The sequence below is a fragment of the Anopheles gambiae genome, chromosome 2 (genome assembly GCF_943734735.2).
Source record: "Anopheles gambiae chromosome 2, idAnoGambNW_F1_1, whole genome shotgun sequence".
Taxonomy (NCBI): Eukaryota; Metazoa; Arthropoda; class Insecta; order Diptera; family Culicidae; genus Anopheles; species Anopheles gambiae.
This window is the reverse complement of record NC_064601.1, coordinates 15,642,271-15,662,016: the sequence shown is the minus strand read 5'-3', so window position 1 is coordinate 15,662,016 and position 19,746 is coordinate 15,642,271. Positions and strand designations below refer to the sequence as shown.

Below are 19,746 nucleotides of genomic sequence, written 5' to 3'. Positions count from 1 at the left end.
TATTATCCCTAACAACGAACATTTCCAAATGAAGTTGTGCCATTTGTGCTTACCCTGTACGAGTACGCCCATTATGTCCACTATTCCATTTCGTTAAAAATGTTGGCCACCTCTATGATGAAAGCTTTACACAATTTGATCGTCTGATAGCGTTTGCTACCTTGTCCCGATTGTTCTATAGTATTCATTGTAGTATCATACGATTGTGATCGTATACTGCAGAGATCGCTCACACTTTTTCTTCTCTTCTATTCTCTCTCTCTCTCTCTCTCTCTTCTTTCTCTCTCTTCTTTCTCTTTTTATGTGTGTGTTCCTTTCCCTGATTGCTTTCTACCCATTAACATGCATCTCCCCTTCCGCACTATCCGCACGGCTTTCGGGCGCTTAACATCGGCAGACGAGCGTCGATGACTCGAAACGGAGGATAACAGCCGGCAACAGCAAGCGCAACCGCAACCGACGGCTCCTCAAGTGCACCGTAATAACAGTAATAAGTAGAATCATCCTGTGCTCGGCAGTTGTGCAGCCACGTTCTACTAATCCTACTGCTCCAACCTTAACCAAACATTACACAGCATTGAAAGTGAACGTCAGAACAGAGGGCAAATCGTGTGGCCGCGGGTGGGTGATTAGCAGTTTTAAACGGTTAGCGGCAGACGGCAGGCATGGTTATAGGGTAGCGAACGTGCGGCTAGGAAATGGCAAAAAGAAAGAAACCACCATCATTCCAAGCACTATCGCAGTGCATACGACAATTGTACTGGATAGAGCTGAAGCTGGGCAAACGCTGGGAATCTAGCGGCTAGTAGAGATAAATGAATCAATTGAGAAGAGCAATAAACAAACAATTCGGAAGTGTTTATAGGTATTGGTAATAGCATAAGGCACACATACACACATACACACACAAGCATGTACATTTTTTCGGCCCATCCCAACTCAGACAACGCTCCATAATTCAGCCATCGTATCTCACACTCGTTCATTTCGGGGATCTTCCAATAGGCGTCGTTTTGTGTATGGGATTGTTGTGTTTTTTGTTTTGTTTTTGGTTCCGGTTTTCCCATGTCTGTGAACAGCGTTTTAATTTGTGTGTGTGCAAACTTAACAGGGACAATGGTAGGGGGGAGGAAAGGTTGAAACAAGCAGACATTTCGAATTTGACTGAGTGACAAAGTACGGGGAACATATGGAAACGAGAAGATTGATTTGAAGTGTTAGTAGAAACCGTGCGCGCGATATACGGTTGAAAGAAGGGCAGTAAAGAAGTGATGACAAACTGAAATTGAACCTGACATGAAACCTGCAGTGTCAAAACAAGAGAGAAACCCGTATCGTGCATTGGAACTAGGTGTACCGGTTGTTGTACGATACAAACAATACAAATAATAACAAGTAATAATATACATACATCCAAAACAAAACTAAACTAAATACACATATACACACACACACATAGGAGACAACACAAAAGAAACTCCCTTTTTTAAGAAACATAAGCATTATAAAGTATAAGCAGATACATGGCATGAAATAGATGAAATAGAATAAAACTAGACAAACCATGAAACCCCAAACAGAGCAAAGCGATAAAAAAAGAATAAATACATAAAACCCGAGACGACCTATATTTAGAGTAACCCAGTAATTCAACATAAGCTCCTTTGGCGAAGGAATGAAATCACGTAAAGCTAGACACACAGTACCATGCGGGATAGAGACGCAAAGTAAAAGCAACTTGAAAAAATACCTGCAAAGATTGTGTCACAGCGCGGAAAGGATTGCGCGCTGCGATTGCATTATACATTTACATTGAAAGTAAGGGTTGGTGGGTCATGCGGAACGAAGATGAAAGAGAAATAGTATTGAAAACAAACAAAAAATAGAAAACAAAAACACAAAAATAAACAAGTACCAGAAGACTTTAGATTGTAACAAATGAGGGTGGGGTAATTGAACGGTTATGTTTAGGGAAAGAACAAGGAAAAAAGCAACTGGAGATCCAGCAGCAAACGCAAATCTAGACTACAAACGGTTCACTCCTCGGTTCACAAACAAAACCCACTACAATCAATCATGACACTATCTCGACTGATTTGCACTGTAGAAATGCTAGAGTTTCGTGTATGGATTGACATCCCAGCTCACAAGGTGTTCATTTCTCGAGGTACAATTCTTTAACTGAAATGGTGTGAAAGGCATTAATGCATTAATGGGTTGGCATAGTACGGAAGCAACTGAATGTTTCAAAATAGTACAATGTATCGGAATGTTAAGAGAGCAGGAAACATCACGTAATACGCCACGCAGCATAGATTAGGTATATGGTACGTTTCATTGCTTTTGTTTTACTTTCCTCAAAAGCTCCGAACTTCTGCAGTGTGCGTGCTGTAGCGAGAAAAGTAGGAACTTTTTTATTAAATACATAATATAGTCATCTTTTCCTCACCAATACCTCCAGTATTCAACAGCAATCGTGTATAAGAAAAAAAAAGCGGTATGAGAATGGGATGCAGCAGAGCGCTAAAGGGCTATGAGAAAAGCTAGAAGACATATTATGTGAATAGTTCTTAAACGACAAACACACACACACACACAAGCTCACTCACAAGACGTTTCCACACCAACGCTATCCTATATGATTATGATTATTTATTTGTCTGCATCCCGATAATTACGTCTCCTCCAGTTCATACACACTTTCTCTCTCTCTCTCTCTACACACGTTCAAACACACATACACTCAGTCACACACATGCATATTCCTTTGTGTCCCATAGTACACATATAATGGTAAGGGCTGGGGAAGAGTACGTAATAATGGTGAAATGAAACGGGTGGAAGAAAGTATAACAGAACCAAACCTGACTACAAGTACCATAAAGAACATACCAAATAGTATAAACTACAGAACAAGTAAAGAAAACAAACAAACAAACAAACAAACAGAAACAGTGAAGTAAAGGGAAAGTAAGCATGAAGGGAAATAGGTGAAATGAATCAACATGCAGAACCGGATTGTTTGATTTTTTGTTTCTGAGACTTTGAGCCTCTCGAAGGCTTCGTCTCGCTAACAGGAATAGGTAAAGCTTTCTCTCCCCCCCTCCCCCCCCCCCTACCCGAATGTGAGTCCCTTATGCGGTATGCGAAAATGAACCTGTGGATCGATGGCGGATGTGGAGATAGGAAAGCAAGCAATAGCACATAATCAAATGTAAACGAGAATGCCAAAATGCAGACTAGAACTAGAGATGTAAAACAGCACGATACGTGTTCAGCAACAAGCATACTTGATGAAACCAAACATAAAAACAACAGCGAAAAAGAGAGAGATAGAGCGATAAAGAGTTAGAGAGAGAAAGGCACTTTTTTTCTTTGGCTTGGTTGATGGTGGTGGAATGGCGCGCTAGAAAACGTGAAACATGACAGAATTGTACAGAATAGCAGAGCCAGACAGATACAGAGAAAGAGGAAAGGGAAAGAGTATTGCGATGTTGTGCACAGAGGTGGTGGAGCCTACAATCTTCTACATATTTTTTGGGTAACGTTTAACACTTTCTACTAATGGTAGTAATCAGTTTGTGTGTGTGCTTTTAATTGCTTCCTTTTCGGTATGTTGTTTGATTTTTTTTTCGTTTACCCTACACCAGAACGAAATGCATCTTTCGTTGTAAAATCTTGTTGTTTTTCTTACATTTATGTATATGTTTTTTTCTTCTTTCTATTTTCGATGGTACCACAGTTACACAGTTGTTTTCTGTTCCATGTTGATTTGAAGTAGTGAAACATTTGCTTATATTTGGTTGTTACTGCATGCGAAACACCGTTTTCCCCCCCTCCCGCTTTGCTCGCAACACCATTGAAACGGGGTCGTATAGGTCCTTACTAACTGCTTGTTTTATTTCCCTTCCCCAGGTCTATCATCCCTGCATCAGCAGCAATCGTCACAGCCCCCTAGCCAGCAGCAAACACAACCAAAAGCGCCACAGCAGCAAACGCTCGTACTGCTGGCGCAACCCGCCACAGTCGGAACGAACGGGACACACAACAACAACAACAACAACACTAACAGCAGTAGCAGCAGCAGCAGCAACAGCAGTGGCGGTGCCGTGGCTGGGAATGGTGCCATCGCTGGAAGCAGTAGCGTTACTGGTGTCAGCACCGCCGCCGGTGTGATAGTGCCCGGCAGCAATGTCGTTGGCTCCTCAACCGCACCCACCACATCATCGTACCCGCTTGCCATGGATTGTGATCCACCGGCGACGGTCAGCCTTGGTGGCCACCATGCCGGCGGTTCGGCCGCGGCCCGATATGGAAACACCGCAGTTAGTACGTCCGGAGCGGCGCCCGCCCCATCCCACTATCACCGGAGTCGATACTTAGCCCAGCAACAGCAGCAACAGCACCAGCAAGCACAACAAGGACAGCATTTGCAAGGCTCCGCCTCGCACCTAGGTTCGTCCGCGTTGGTGGTTGGTGGCGGAGGAGGACACAAAAGCTACGCACCTGCCTCGTTACCACTCGACCTAGGCAGCCACATGGCGTCGTCGCTGGGCGGACTGGTGATACCGGATCACCATGCGCCGGCCGCCATGTCCGGTAGCTTTCTGGCGCACAACCTCTCCATGCCACCGGGCGGTGGTGTAGTTGGGCCGGGCAGTATTGGCGGTATGCCGGTGGGAGGAGCGGTCGGCTACGCACCGTTTTCGGTGAACGAAGCGATGCTGATGGCGGCGGCAGCGGCCAGTAGCGGCGCCGGTGGCAGCGTTGGCCCACTCGGCGGTGGTAACAGCTTGGGCGTGATCGGTGGTCCGATTGGTGTCGGGTCGGTTTCTACGGTCGGACCTGCGTCACTCGTCGTCGGTGGATCAGCAGCAGCCGTTAGTGTCGGTGTCGGTGTTAGCAGTCATCATCTCATCGGCGGCACCGGAAGTAGCATTAGTAACAGTAGTAGTAGTAGTAGTAGCACCAATGGAGGAGGAGGAGGAGGAGGCGCAGGACTAGCAGGGCCGTTAGGGAGTGGGACCGTTGGTGCGGGGTCCGGCTCGGCCAGCGGTGGTAGCAGTGTAGGTTCGGGCGGAAGCGGTATAGTTAGCAGTAGTAGTGCGAAAGGACACGGTCGGGGGCCACCGGGCGCTCCGAGCGATCGGGACGAATCATCACCTATGGTTGGTGTTTGCGTGCAGCCGAGTCCAGTTATCATTCACTGACACTGAACACAGACAGACACATAGCCCACAAGTGCATACCTTTTTTATGTTGTTGCTTGCATAAACTTTGCAAAACATACATAGTAGGGAGGGGGAAATCGATGGAAGGATACAAGGTACGTGCTCCCCCCCCCTTCCCTTTAACACACACGTTTGCTTACCACAGGATGCTAGTAGAGCGCTGCTGAATCCGAATCCGTTTACATCGCGTATCACCTTCACTCGACTCAAACCATGCCACGTTCCATCTTCATACTCATCAGCATTTGCCACAGCATGTAGACAGATGGGAGGTTGTTCTTTTTTCTTCAACAGCACAAAATACCACTTTGCAAACCACCGCCTGCCCTGCGTGGGCAGCGGTCCAATCACGTCCAGGCGCGAAATCATCATCAAACAAGCTTCATCCAATCAATCCATTGGTAGTGAGGAAACGGGTGCGCAATTTTGTGCGACAGTGGTGCAATGGGTCCGATCCACCAATACAATACAGCGTCGTAGACTAGTGCGTTGCGGGAAGCTTTCGGGCCATTTTCGGCCCAGTTTCCAGCCTCCCTCTGGGGTAGCTGCTGCTGTTCCTTTACTGGCTTTGCTTTGTCTCCCAACCGACGAATGTATGGGGTACGGCCGCGAATTGATGCCAAACACAGATGAGCCAGGTTCAGCCAGCTGTGCGCCGCAAATTTTTGTAGGACGGCGTAGAAGAATGTAGACACGTGCAGGCAGCCAGGGGAGCGGAGGTGTTTCGTTTTAACACAGGCTAAGAAACGGCCAGGCGTTACACAAATAAGATAAACAGTTTTTTGCTAATGGTACTGCCACGGTAACAATCGGTTTTGGAGCAACATGCGACAATGTACACATACATCCTTGTAGGGAGGGATAGATGATAACATCTGCTCGTTTTTTTAAGCGCTTAAACCATGTGTGGTTAGGGAGAGAGCGAGCGAGAGAGAGAGAGAGAGAGAGAGAAAGATAGAGAACGCGGTCTCTCGTGCGGTCGTTCGTTTGCGGCGTGATGATGCCCGCGCCAAACAGTCCAAAACGGTAATGATGTGTTCCGAAAGGTTTAATGAATTCCTATTACTACCAATCTCTGTGTTCTCCGGCAGGAAGTGAGCAGGAAGCTGTGCGTATGTGTTTGTGTGTGTGCGTGTGTGTGTGTGTGCGTATGCGTGTGTGTATGTATGTGGTATGCAATTTTCCGTGGGTTGAGGGGGAAACCGAAACTAGTGACATAAGATCGTGAAAGGTTTTAATGATGATGATGATGATGATGATGATGATGGCGCAACATGCATGCTCCGCTCGTAAACAGCAACGGTGTACCGGTGTGTGAACTCGGCATTGTGTGCATTTTTCTCTCACCACTGCTACACTGCAGATTCATTTCGATTTCAAACCCTTATTGGGCTTCGGAAAGAGCAGCATACTATTATTTTATCGGTAGATCAGAATTGTTTTACATATTCACGGCCACGGACGGAGCGAACCGCTTAGTAGCAGAATTGAAATATTTTACGGAATTGTGAATAGTATACGGTTCGGTTCTAGGGACTGCTACCCGAGATGCAAGCGTGCAGCACTAACGGGCCTAGCTGCTTGTCCATATTGGGCTTCAGCGGTGTGGTTTTGTGAAGGAAAGTTATTTTTTAGTGAGAATGTTGGTCCTGACATTCATTTAGAATGAAGCTTACATTTGAATGTGGCTTAAACACGATGGAATTGGTTTGATGAATAAAACGTTTTGCACCGGTATACTAATTCCCGGTGGGTGTGGATCGAATGGGAATATGAACTGTGCACTTCACGACGAATCTGTTGCCTGTGCTACTCTGGAAGGGCGCACAGAAATCTTAACAAATGTTTTTTTTTTCCATCTCGTCTTATCTTTCGATCGAGAGCTTGGATGTGTTGCCATGGTTCGTCAAAATAAAACTCGTCGTAATTCCGACTGGATGAATGCTAACCGATCCCGGTGACTACCGGTTGTCGTCTGTTGTGAGCGGCAGGGCAGTGTGATGCGGACGGGGGCTGTTTAGTAAAAGTGGGTGGGCTTAGGACAAGTAAGCAGCGTAAGGTTAGAAAATTGGGAAACTTTAAAATGCGTTTATGGGCGGATAGTTTTTGTCACGATGTTTTTTTCTTCTTCTTCTTCCTGTTTCCCTGCGGCGATCATACATTGATAATGGAAGGGAACGCGCGTTAGAAATCATATGGAAAAGGAAGGGGAACTGCAAAAACAGAGCCGGCGGAAGGCAAAAAGTCTGTTTTTTTTGCACACACGGAAGGGTTTGTTGGCATCGGTGGCGGAAAGGCGGATGAAGCAAATGCACGAACTCGGTGTAAAGCATGAGAGGAACATGAATGTACATATTAACTGATTAGCACTAATGATAAATATCAATAATTAATATAGTAATATTATTAAACGAAGAAGCAGAACACGGCAACAAAACAAGGAAACCAACACAAAAAAAAACACAAAACACGGATTGTAAATGAATGGCGTGTGCGGAATAAGTCAAAACATGGACGGTTAGATTTGCAATTTGCTAAGCTGCAGCAGCTGCATCGGCAAATCGGGAAGGTTAATAGGGATGATATGTACCGAAATCCAACACACACACACACACACACACACATACAAACAAACATATACATACATACGCATACGTTTAAGTAAGAAAATGGTGAAAAGAAACAAAAAAAAAGAATTACTATACCGTAAGTGAAAAGAAATAGATCAAATAACTAAAGAAAGTAAATTAATTAAATTAATTATACTAAAACAAACGGAAAGGAAAGGAAGAAAGACAACGGCACGAGATAGCAAAAGGGAGGAGAAGGCAAAGCAACAAAAAAAAAACACACACACACACACCCGTAAATGCAAACCAACACATCATGGCGCAATGCGGAGGAAATAAATGTGCAAAACGAACGAAGAAGGTCGAAAAGTAATAAGAAATAAAAAAAGAAAGAAGCAAATTGGCACCTATTTTGGAAAGGTGGGTCGAAAAAAAAAAAAGCTAGACAAAAAGAGAAGACAAAATGGCAACACACCACGTACACAGGCACAGAGATACACAACCACCTACCAAGAGACACATATGTAGAAGAGAACACAACAAAATACACGGTATAGTGTGCAAAAGAAATGGTGGTAAAGAATAGAAAGTAAAGCTTAGTGTGCCGAACCACAAACGCTAATGAACAATGTGGAAGAGAAAGAAGAAAACATTACAATACACACATACACACACACACACACATACCAGCGGCCGATGAGAACAAAACAACAATGAGCAACAGAATGAATGCAACGGTGGGAAAAGATCAACAGGAAGTAGTAGCAGTTGTGTTATCTCACTCCGCCCCCCTCTCCCCCCTCCCTCTCGCTCCCTTTTCCGAATCTATATTCTGGTGTACGAGCAGCGTGTTTGTATGGCGATTGTGCAGTGTGTGTGTGTGTATCATTTTTTATAAGCTATGATAAATATAGCGCTTTACTCTGTACCCTCTGTGTAAAGAAAATGCAATCTACCCTAACAAAAAAAAAAACAAAAATCCTTATAATAGTGGAATGCTAAAGGAAACAGCTAACAAAAGAGGGAGAGAGAGACAAGCAAACAGACAAGCATTGGAAATAAGATACATTGCGTGTGAAACTAATAAGACCCAATTGGCAGCGAAAGCAGAGCGTGAACAGTGAGTTCGAAAAAGAGAGACAGAGAGAAAGAAAGAGAGAGAGAAAATAGAACATGATTACTAAAGATACAAAACAAAGCAAATTCACCAATTTTCGCCTGGCGATAATCCGAATCATTTGCGTTTCGTTCGGTCTTTCTCTTCGGTTCGGTTCGATTTTGCCGTTTTGCGTACTAAAAACGAGAGTAAGAGAGAGAGCGAAACACGTGGACGCAGCCGCCGCGTTGTGTGGGTTTCGCGATTCGCTTCGAATATGGTGACTCTGTTTCCGTGTCGTTTCCATGTGTCGGCTGGCTATTATGTGTGCTGCTGTACTGTTACATGCACCGCGTGCACAATTGTGTGCTGCAATGGAAAGAAACGTGTCGGCTGAATAGAAGACACAGTTGGCGTCCAGGATTTCTTCAGGAACAACAAACACAGCTGGTAGAGAAAGCATCTTGCGCGTTGCAACATTTTTAAAACTAACGGAAACATTTCTACGCAAAAGACCACGCGCGGTGGAGATGTTGCGCGCATCTCATCGCAGATCCATTTGCGCGCGCGCATAACAGCGATGCGCGTCGTAGTAGCGATGAAAGTGGACGCATTTTGGGTATGTTTTTGGGGGAGAAAGCATTGTACAGTGAGGTACGTTTGAGCGCGTTGGCGAATGATCATGTCAGAATTATAGCTTCCTTTCCTTTTATTTTTTTTATACAAAACCGTTTGTAAAACAAAAGAAAACAAAAATTGCCACCGGAGAAAGTCATTGGAAATATAAAACGTGCAAAAGAGAACGGTTGACTGCTTAAGGTTAGAAAGAAATTAACACAAAAACACAAAAAAACACACACACACACACGAACACACTTACGTACACGTAAATGAAAAATCCCAAATGAAAATGATAACTGCCGGCACACGATGTATGCAAGTAACTAGATAAATCAGTCGCGAATTAAGCAAAGTATAACATTACCTGGTGTTGTAACATGTACAGAGACGAGCAGCAGCGTGGGGTTGCACGGTGTAAAGTAAGTGATGGAGGATGGAGGGAGGGGGGGGGGGGCGCAACGTATAAGATCAGCATAAAATACAGTAAATTCAATAGCATAGCGATTGTGAGTCTGGTGGGAGAAGGGTGAAGAAGGGGTCTTCTCCCGAGGCACGGGCGCGATTTGCGGGCCGCAAGATGCGTAAATTATTATTATTATTATATTTATATTCTATACAAACTCATTGCAACATAATACACATACATACATACATACATACGGACGACACGGCGGGAGGACAGCAAGGAAGCAGGGTGGACTTCTTTCCTATACAGAAGAATGCCCAATTCCTTACGAAGCGAACAAAACTTAGCCTTTGCCAGAAGAAAAGTATCCCCCGGCGTGTGAAGGAGGAGCTGGACAAAGGGAGAGTGTAGAAGGTACAAACTAGCTGCTCGGTGGTACAAGATAAATGGATTATGATTTGATACTGAACACGAATGCAGACCGGATGGCGCTTGTACAGTTTTGAGCGATCCACGAATGGGGTAAGGCGTTAGTCAATGGGAGGACCACGTTGGGTGGCGCGCGCGGAGTTGAAGGATGGAAGCTAAATTAATAATCTTAAAAATAAAGCAACACGGATTGTGCGTGCGTGCGTGCGTGCGTGCGTGCGTGCGTGCGTGCATGCGCGTGTGTGTGTGTTTGTGTGGCGGAGAGCACGTGCGCATATCCGCGGACGCGTAGCAATAATTGGGAAGCGAATTACGGGATTAGGAAACGATAATGAAACGAGAGGATCTGGTCTGGTGGAGAGGAGTAGAGGATCCTCGAATGGTGGTTTTTTGTGCTAAAATGAAAAAAGAAAAAAAGAAAATAAGACAAAACAATACAAGATGATTGGGTACCACAAGTGGTGAAATACATGGAAGCGAATCAGTCATATAGAAATAGAATGTTTAGCGTAATTTAAGCCGTAATATGCCCTTCGCCAGTGAACACGCGGCATGGAGGGAAGCTGACAAGAGCCGGGTAGCGCAAATGCAAACAATGGAACAACAGAAAGAAGAAGGACGAAAAGGGGGGGGGGGGGGGCGAGTGATCTGTTCCAGCAGCAGAACATGGCAGCGTGTAAGCAATGTAAAATTCGGCGAAGAGTTGAGCTTCTGCTGCAGCAGAAGAAAGTAGAATTACCTTCAACCCCCACTGAAAACACGTGAAACTTGATTGCGCATGAAATGAGAGAAAGCAAAAGTGTTAAGCACGGTAATGCATAACAAATAAGTGAGAAACAAATGAGCCGAAGAGAGAAGGGCGTTAAAACACGATAAGAAAAACGGAAAGAAACAAAAATAATCATGAACCCCCAAACAGAAGAGGAACGTAAAATCTAACCTGTGTGCGTGCGTGCGCTGGAGCATGTATGAACCTGTGGAAGCGGAAAACGAGAAAAGAAGTAAAAACAATGGCAAAAAGAAATTTTGAAAAATAGCCTGCCCAAGCGTACATTTTTTTTCTGTCTGTTGCCTGGCAACGCATGGAAGTTATATGACCACATGATGACACGCACGAAAAGATTGCAATTACTCACCGATTGATTACAGTTTTGACAAGCAGGCGTATTCTCATGCGTGGCTGTGATTTCTTTCGGGCAAATGTTTTCTTCAGTAAAGATGGGCTTGTTGTACCGTGGAATGATAGGAATTGCCTTTCCTGCTTCCTGATGTAAGTGTACTCTTTATTTCGCAATCGCAACCTGTGTGTGTTTTAGAAGTTAACCTGTGGACGATAGTGGTGCTGCAGCTTGTTCGCCTTCACGCCGACCTGCTGCATGAGCTTAGCTTGCTGCCGCTTCATGACGTGCATATCGCGCGCGTTCCGTGCAGCCGCCTCCTGCTGCGTCGAGGTCCATCCGAGCGACCGGTACTGTGCCAGCACCTTGTGCAGCTTCTGGGTCGATTTCTTCACCACAATGGCCCGGTTCGGATTGATGCGCTGCTTGTAGTAGCGGAGCAGTGACCGGTGCCCTATCACGTTACCGGACGGCAGCACGAGCTGGAACTCGTCGCCATCCAACGCGTTCGAAGGGTCGAGTTCCGCGTCCACGTCCATGCCCTCCTCGTGATCCGGGTAGCTGCTACTGTAGTCGTAGAAATCGACGTACTCGGCCAGTGCACCACCCTCGTGCAGCATCTTGCAGTGGCCCTTCTCCGTCATGTGGCTGCGAACCGCCTCCATCGAGTAGAACGTTCGGCCCCGCTCGTTGCACCACAGGCAGATGTAGTCCCGGCACACCTTTTCCGCCAGGTAGGTCAGCAAACCCTCCACGTCGACACAGAACTCCGCGTCCGGGATGAAGAACGAATGGACGATCGACATGTGCTTGATGTTCTCCAGCAGATCATCGCTGTGGTGCGCACAGAAGATGCAATCGTTCCGCTCGATCGGATTTTCAAACTCGACATCTTCCCATTCGTCCGAGTCGCCGTCCTCGACCATCTCCTCGTCGCCTGCCGCCTCGGCTTCGGCCGCTGCTGCGGCTCGTGCTGCCGCGCGTGTGGACTTTACCGATACTTCCACCTCCGCGTCCATCTGCGTGCCTTCCGGCGCCGAGCCACTGGGACCTCCGTTCGTACCATTGCTTTGGGCGAGGTACTGCTGCAGATTGTCCTTGTGCTTCCGGCTGTCCAGGTGGTTGTCGTGAGCGTTTTTCGTTTTAAACACCTTCCGGCACGCTTTGCAGTACAGCGACTGGTCTTCCTGCGCGGCGGCGTCTTCCGTTTTCTGCTGGATAAGCCGTTTCTCGAACTCCTCTATCGTTACGGGCGGCAGTTCGGCCAGCTTGCGCTTCAGGTTGTACCGATGCCAGTGGGTTTTGTAGTGCTCTCGCTGCATTTCGGCGGTCGCAAAACGAACGCCACAGTTAAGGCACGTAAAGCTAGACATGTTGCTGACTGTTTGGGTAGCTTCTTTGTCGATAATTTAACCACTTTTTGTGCAATCTCAGTAAAAAACGTGTTGTATGCTGCTGACGGGACTGCGGTATTGTTGTGAAATGTGTTTTCTGCACGCCAATGTTTATCCGTAGCTGTCAAAGTTTGTCAATTAGCGTATAGCTGCAGGTTCATTTCTTGGAAGGTTTGTGCCGTGTGTCTTCACTTAGCATGCGGGTATAATGTTTACTCAAAAAAGCAGATGTAAGTGAACACGATAAAATTAAAACGTTAAACCAGGTTTATTAAATATCCAAAATATCGTCCAACCATTGTTGAATGTCTTCCTTCGAATCTTTTCCCGAGCCTTGTGGGGACGGGTTCGTTGAGGTTGTCGCAACGGTTGGTTCAACTTTGGGAACGATTTTGGGGACAGTTTTACTCACTTCTGGTTCAATTTTAAGCTCGCTCAACTTGGCTTCCACGGGCTTAACTGGCTCTTTCGATGCATGCAATTGCTTTGTTTCTGTCCCACCGACGGAATCATCCAGTTTCGGGTTAGCAAATTTCCCAACGAAACATGGCGTTGGTTGCGGTTTCCTTGGCGGAGGTGGCATGTTTTCTTTGTGCTTCTGGGAAACAGGTCCGACTTTGACGCTCGACGATAGCTGGTCGGCAAAGGTTTGCTGGAACTTGTTCGTATGTATTTCCGCCTTTTGTCGCATTAGATTAAGCTCCAGCGTGCTGAATAGTGTTTCGTCGTATCCGTGTCGCTCGTAGAACGGGATGCACCCAAGGCTGGCGTTCAGCAGCTTCGTATCGATACGGAAGTACTCACTGAAGCGGTTCTTTTCATCCTCGCCCGGTAGATCGGTGTCCGGTTGTAGCCAGCGTTTCTCGGAGCTAAGCAGAAAGTGGCTCGCACTCGATGCCGGAAGCTCGAGCAGCTTCTCAAAATCGGCCGCCAGCAGCTGTTCGTCTTCCGTGTCGCTGTCGCTCGATGGAAGATTCCGCTCTTCGGTCCAGTTTTGCTGAATCTGGCGCTTGCCGTACCGATCGTCACAAACGACGAGCGGTGCCGTATGCTGTACTTCGGGGGGTTTAGGGCCACCCTTTTGCTTGGCTGGCTTTGGTGGTGGTGGTTTTTTGTGAACTTTGTCCTGACGTCGTTTCGCCTGCAAGGAAATGTGTTTACCATTAAGTCATGGCCGCTTTGGCGCAGCGGAGTTTAGCGTGATGTCATCGGTATACCTACTGCGAAGGAAGCTTTATCCATTCTGTTAGAGAAAAGCTGTTTTTTACCAGACAACGCAAACAGTACACCGGGAGTTTGGGAAGGAAAGAATCGATTCAATTCATAAGGGATGTCCAAACAAGTTGTTCTCAAACGTAAACAAACCAGCCGCATTGACATGTCAGTGGTCGCCCACCTTGCTGTACAATGTGTCGAGAAAAGCCTTTTTGGGTTATTTAGCAGGTACAGTGGAGTATTTTTAGTGCAGTGGAAAGACATCCCTGGGTAACAAAATGTTGATTGTTGTATGACTTTGTGAGTTTTGGACTGGCATTGGGCATTAAGTGTTACCTCCCTTACACTTTTCCTACACACTTATACACTGCCCATTCTGGCAATAGCTAGGTAGTAAATGATTTTTAATATTGTACCTCTCATCCGCCTTTTCGTGCGCCCGTACAAAAATATAAAAAATGCTTAATGTTAACCGATCACGTGATAAACGTGATCACGAATTGTTATCGGGAACAAAAATGAAATTGCTTGTTGTGTCTAGCGATGCTGCGACCTTTCAATGCAAAACCATACAACAGTACAGAGGGAAGCAGAAAGCTCTCAAAGCGAGGAAAGCTTCACTGTGTGGCTATTCCAGCAACAGATGGCGTCACCAGCTTTTTGTTGTTGCTATTTTTAGAATGCACCAGTCGTTTCTTCTTCTTCTTCTTCTTTGGCTCAACAACCGTTGTCGGTCAAGGCCTGCCTCCCAAGCGCCACAAATTAAGCTTAAACGACTGGAAAATAGAATATCCATAGAAAAAAATGAAAGCTCCACAGCTTCATTGGTTTGATCAATAGATGGCGTATTACAACACATCATTATATTGCTATCCTTTTCTTACAATGTGTTTCGACAAGTTTCATCTTATCATGACCTATATAGCCTTCTAACTTTCTGAGCAAAAATCTATATGAATGGTCGTGTGGTTAGATACGTGGGTATCAACACCAACGACCATTACTCAAATCTCATTTGCTTCAGTGCTGATAGATTAAGTTGGAGTTAAGTATTTAAACAATTGTATCGCCGTTCTAGTTCTAGCGATACATAACTTCAATGCGAAACCATACAACAGTACAGAGGAAATGAGAAAGCTCTCCTCCAAGCGATGAAGCTCAACTGGTTGGGGTATCCCACCAACAGAGAGCGCCACCAGCTTTTTCGCTATTTTTAGAATGCATGAGTCGTTTGCCGTCTGCTAAACGAAGTCTTTCTATATTCCGTTTAGGTAGAGTGCTTTAGTCGTTTAGAAGCCGTTTAGTGGTCGTTTAGTGGATTTGTGGCATTTGGGCTGTACCACTTGTGGTCTTGGCTTTCAGTGACTAATTGATTTCCCCCCATAGCAGGATAGTCAATCCTACGTATGGCGGCACGGTCTATTTGGTGATTGAACCCATGACGGGCATGTTGTTAAGTCGTACGAGTTGACGACTGTACTACGAGACCGGCACCAGTCGTTTACCGTCTGCTAAACGAAGTCTTTTAGATTCCTTTTAGGCTGAGAGCTTGAGTCGTTTAGAACCCGTTTAGTGGTCGTTTTGTGGATTTGTGGCACTTGGGTGAACGCATACCGAATCTGAAACTAATTCCCAACCCATAGTGATTCTAGAACAGATGCTGACCCCATACCCCAGTCTTGGAGATTATTCTGAACCCGTACCATCGAGTACAGATCCCTAGCCCATACTGGACCCAAAACTGATTCTGAACCCACACGTGTCCAGGAATAAATTCTGAGCCCATACCGTTCCTGGAACCAATGCTGGAACTGATTCCTCTTCAAACTACCCCATCTTTTCCTGTTAAAAAATTGAACCAATGAAAAAAGCAATGGTATTCAAATTACGTTTCTGAGCACCTTTTAGTTGAATTCAAATATTTGTGAAAATGCTATGCACTTGCAAAAAAAGGAACATTTTCTAACAAACATACATAACCCGATCTCTAGTAACTAGTAATTTAAAATAAGCCAATAAGCTGATTTGCTATATTATAATGCACACATTATTGCTGTAACGTTGTACAAAAGCTTTTATCAGGGAAGCTGCGAGTGTGCTGATATATAAAAAAAAAACTTGTACTATTAGCACAACCCATCTTGTTTCCCGCGAATTTCAAATCCCTCCACGATACATTTTACTCATGGGAGCGGATAAAATACCGAAACCAGTGCAAAAGTGTCTAGCAAAGCAGGGATGCAACAGCTCCACTGCTTTGCACATGTAAATTAATTATTAATTCAATTACAATCGATAGCAATTGATTATGAGCCACAAGCGATTTAGATAATTTCAATGCTGTATGCAGAGATGAATTAAATAATGTGTGCAATTCTCACTTTCACTCAATGGAACAGCGCAAACATCAGATATTGTAGGAATATGTTTTACCAATTAGTCACATCAACTCTCTTTAATGTAAAGCGAAATGTTATCGAAAATTGCATAAAAGAAAGCATTTTGCGCTTGTGCAGTTTGTTTCCATATCGATGTACAGTGGTCTAATGATTTTTTGTAAGACGAAGGAATGTTTCACGGCAACAAAGAATACATTTCAAAACATGGCATTTTGGGAGCTTTTTCTTTCATACGGAACAGTGGACATACCAACCTTCAATTTTGTTGTCCCTCCGCCTGTTATCCACACACTTAGACCAAATAAACACAACAAACTGTACCGGCCATCACTGGTTGGCTGGTTGCATCCTATGGCCGCTCGCTTTGTGCACGTGCCAGGCATGCTGGTCCGCCGCGTCGGGTGTGTGTATTTAATTGGCAGCCAGGGCGGACTGGCGCTGCCGTAATAGGATCAAGAGATTTACGGTAAAGTAGATTATTGATTGAAATTAGACGCCATTGCCCGCGACCGTGTGTATCCGGCTAAGAAGAGAAGAGGAAAAAGAAAAGAAAAAAAAAAACAAACTGAAGCACGAAAAGCTTCCAGATGAATTGGGCGAGTGTTCGGCAACGGAAGGGATAAAGTACCGTGCGGATGAGAGATGCACATTTTAATAGGATTCTTAGCGGGCTCTTGATTCTGTCTCGTTCCCGGGGCTTCCCGTAATCAGGGGCGTGCTTCCACATTGACGAGGGAGAGGGGGAAGAGATGGGGTTGGTTAGTTAGCACTTTGTTAATAGGTTTGTTTTAATGGCAAGTAATGAGCTTGGGCCGGCACGTATGAAGAGGAAGTAAATGGCTTACACAAATGGAGCACGAGGATAAAAACGATGGACAGAATCGTGCTTCTAATGGGGGTCATGATGGCAGAAGTAAATTTGTGTGTAGCTGTTTAATAAATATTTTATGTTGATTTGATTTTAAATTCCATGTTAACTTTGTTAGACAATAGAAATTGCTTGTGAAGCTTTGTTAGATCATCGGCTTTTCCCTTCTACGAAAGCGCTTTTTTTAGAAGCGCTGAAGGTTGCATACCTTTAGGCGCAATGCACATTCCGCAGGGACCAACATCAACTTGCTTTCTTGCTCTGGTTAGAATAGATTGACAGTTGGGCAGAATGGGAAAGCATGTAGATATTATTGCTTGAATGCATGGGTCCAATCTCTTCCAATCCTTATTTCGAAATAAACATGATTCTTGAATGCTTCAGTTGCTTGTTCCGTGGCAGAGTCTTCAAGGCTTACCTAACAGCTTAGGAACTTTCCTGGGATCACATCACGAATCCTTGCCAGCTGCTGGCGTAAACCAAACTATCTTAGATAGTCACGCCATTTATTCAAGCCTAGGCTGGAAACATTTGAAGTACTAAATAAGAAGAACAAGATGTAAAAAATGGAAACTTTTGGGTTCCATTGACAGTAAACCATTCAAAAATCAATCAAATCGTCATCAAATCAATTAAAAAAAGGCTCCAATATATCTAATCATATTTATGGGACTCTTAAAAGCTGTTATCTGGAAAAGTCAGCTTCAATGCCTGAAGTCAAGCGTCCATTAGGAGGTATACAGCTGCATGGTTGGAAGGAAGTAAGACGGCATTACACGTAGCACCAAATAGCCCATCGTCCTGACAAGATTAACTCACTATTGCTCTTGTCTGAGTTGGTCGCATTTGCATGCTGCCCGCCGTCTTGAAAACGATGGCAGCTAGCGGTAGCGCTTTCTGCTTTAAAATTCCCCCCAAGCCTTACCTGTGTCGTGTCGGTGCTCCGTTAAGTAAGCAGCACCTCCTGCACCTGCTGCATCATTATTGTGCATTCTGCTGTAGCCCGTTGGGCACAGCAGCTTTCTCTCTCTCTCTCTCTCTCTCTCTCTTCCTAAAGCTTTTTGTTTAACGAAGTAGCATTATCCGGCAAGGGGAAAGGCTTCTGTTGAATAGCCCCTAACTCTCTCTCTCTCTCACTCACGCACACGATATCATTCACAGAAATGGCACAAGACAGCAGGACAGGAAATGAGGGGGGAAAATGGCACACAAAAAATAAACATATCTTCCATGGAAAGAAGTTAACTACGACCATCGGCCGAACCCCTGTAAGTGACGTCCCCAACGTCGTCGCGTGAGCTCGTGGTAAATAGGCAAGGCATAAGTAGCGAGACTTTAAAACTCTGACGACGCAGCAGATTCGCTGTGTGCGGCTACAGAGGAACCCGGGAGAAGGCAAACAAATGGGGGAACGGACGGGAGACAACAGAAACTCCGTAGCAGGTAGCTTGCTTGAATGATGGTTGGTAACCGTGGCGCTCTGCCTGCGGGCGAGAGCACGCTTCGCAATGGTGTGTCGCTTTTGTTGCGTGCCGAGAGATGATATGTCCCCGAGAGCGTGTCTGTTGAAGGCCAACGCAATGGACCGACGTTTGCTGGAATGAACAAACAAATCCGCTGGAGTGTCCCCAGGAACGCTGCCGCTCCGGCTTTCCCGAGGATAGTTTTCGCTTGAAATAAGTATACAATTAATGTAACAGAAACCAACCAACGAACCTAGCAAAGTATCTTACCCTACCAATTAACTGTGCCTTCTAATTAGATTTATTTTACACCATTTCCCCAGTGGAGACATTTATTTAAGAAAATTGTATGCGCATAGGAATTCACTCCCAGGGGCATATCAATATTCTACAACCAAGCACCAAGTACCACGGATGGCTGAGGAATGGTACCGCGTGATGGATTCCGGGACGAAGTAACAGCCACGGGGTTAGTAATTTCGATGCGCTACGGGGCATTCCGGCAATACACTGGTGATCCAAAAATTGAACAGCTTCCTTTCGGGGCATTCGGCGAAGTACACGCGACCGCCTTTCCCTCCCCCCCCCCCATCCCAGGTGTCCCTGTGCAAAGACACATTCGAAGAATTTCGCTCCCAATCCCGTGGACCTTTTCCGCTGGGCAGCTTTTATTTGCGCTTCCGAGTGTACACGGTGTAAGTAGCAGCCGATCGATCGATTGGCCTGACCCGGCGGCGACAATGGTGGTGAAAAATATCCACAACCACACACACACTGGCAAGTGCCTTGGCAGTTTGTTAGTTTGTTTGTGCCCGGCTGGATGGGTGTCCCTTTTATGTGTCCGGCTACCTGGTGCTGATGTTTTTTTTTTCTTCTCTCTCTCTCTCTGCTGTGCCGGATATTGCTGCTTTCCTGTGGTCAGCGCTTGGTTCGCGC

At 45.5% G+C, this 19,746-nt stretch overlaps 3 protein-coding genes across 11 annotated transcripts in view; 1 reads left to right on the top strand and 2 right to left on the bottom strand.

Annotated features, from left to right (window-relative positions):
- The window catches only part of LOC1281364 (serine/threonine-protein kinase minibrain), a 54,588-nt gene extending 46,661 nt beyond the window's left edge, over positions 1 to 7,927 (top strand). For 8 of the 9 annotated variants that reach the window (XM_003435986.2, XM_061646278.1, XM_061646281.1 and 5 more), the window contains one exon: positions 3,916 to 7,927. In XM_003435986.2, coding sequence (XP_003436034.2) covers positions 3,916 to 5,210 — 1,295 coding nt within the window. In that variant the 3' untranslated portion in view covers positions 5,211 to 7,927. The remainder of the gene's footprint in view (positions 1 to 3,915) is intronic. The other variant, XM_061646285.1, reaches the window with a different exon arrangement.
- Positions 7,928 to 11,583: 3,656 nt separating this feature from the next.
- Positions 11,584 to 12,983, bottom strand: LOC1281349 (cytoplasmic 60S subunit biogenesis factor ZNF622). Its single transcript, XM_320922.4, has one exon. It carries the CDS (start codon positions 12,842 to 12,844, stop codon positions 11,666 to 11,668), a length of 1,179 nt encoding a protein of 392 aa, XP_320922.3. The 5' UTR covers positions 12,845 to 12,983; the 3' UTR covers positions 11,584 to 11,665.
- Positions 12,984 to 13,114: 131 nt separating this feature from the next.
- LOC3290561 (uncharacterized) lies at positions 13,115 to 14,239 on the bottom strand. Its single transcript, XM_550679.4, has 2 exons — positions 14,087 to 14,239; positions 13,115 to 14,006 (listed from the first exon to the last, which is right to left on the bottom strand). Exons 1-2 carry the CDS (start codon positions 14,237 to 14,239, stop codon positions 13,137 to 13,139), a joined length of 1,023 nt encoding a protein of 340 aa, XP_550679.4. The 3' UTR covers positions 13,115 to 13,136.
- Between the last annotated feature and the right edge of the window lie 5,507 nt (positions 14,240 to 19,746).

What these genes read in the sequence shown, in the direction of transcription:
- LOC1281349 (XM_320922.4), bottom strand. Translation starts at nt 12,844, where the DNA reads ATGTCTAGCTTTACGTGCCTTAACTGTGGCGTTCGTTTTGCGACCGCC.
- LOC3290561 (XM_550679.4), bottom strand. Translation starts at nt 14,239, where the DNA reads ATGCGGCTGGTTTGTTTACGTTTGAGAACAACTTGTTTGGACATCCCT. An exon ending in TGGATAAAGCTTCCTTCGCA is followed by an intron (nt 14,007 to 14,086) that starts GTAGGTATACCG and finishes ATTTCCTTGCAG; the next exon opens with GCGAAACGACGTCAGGACAA.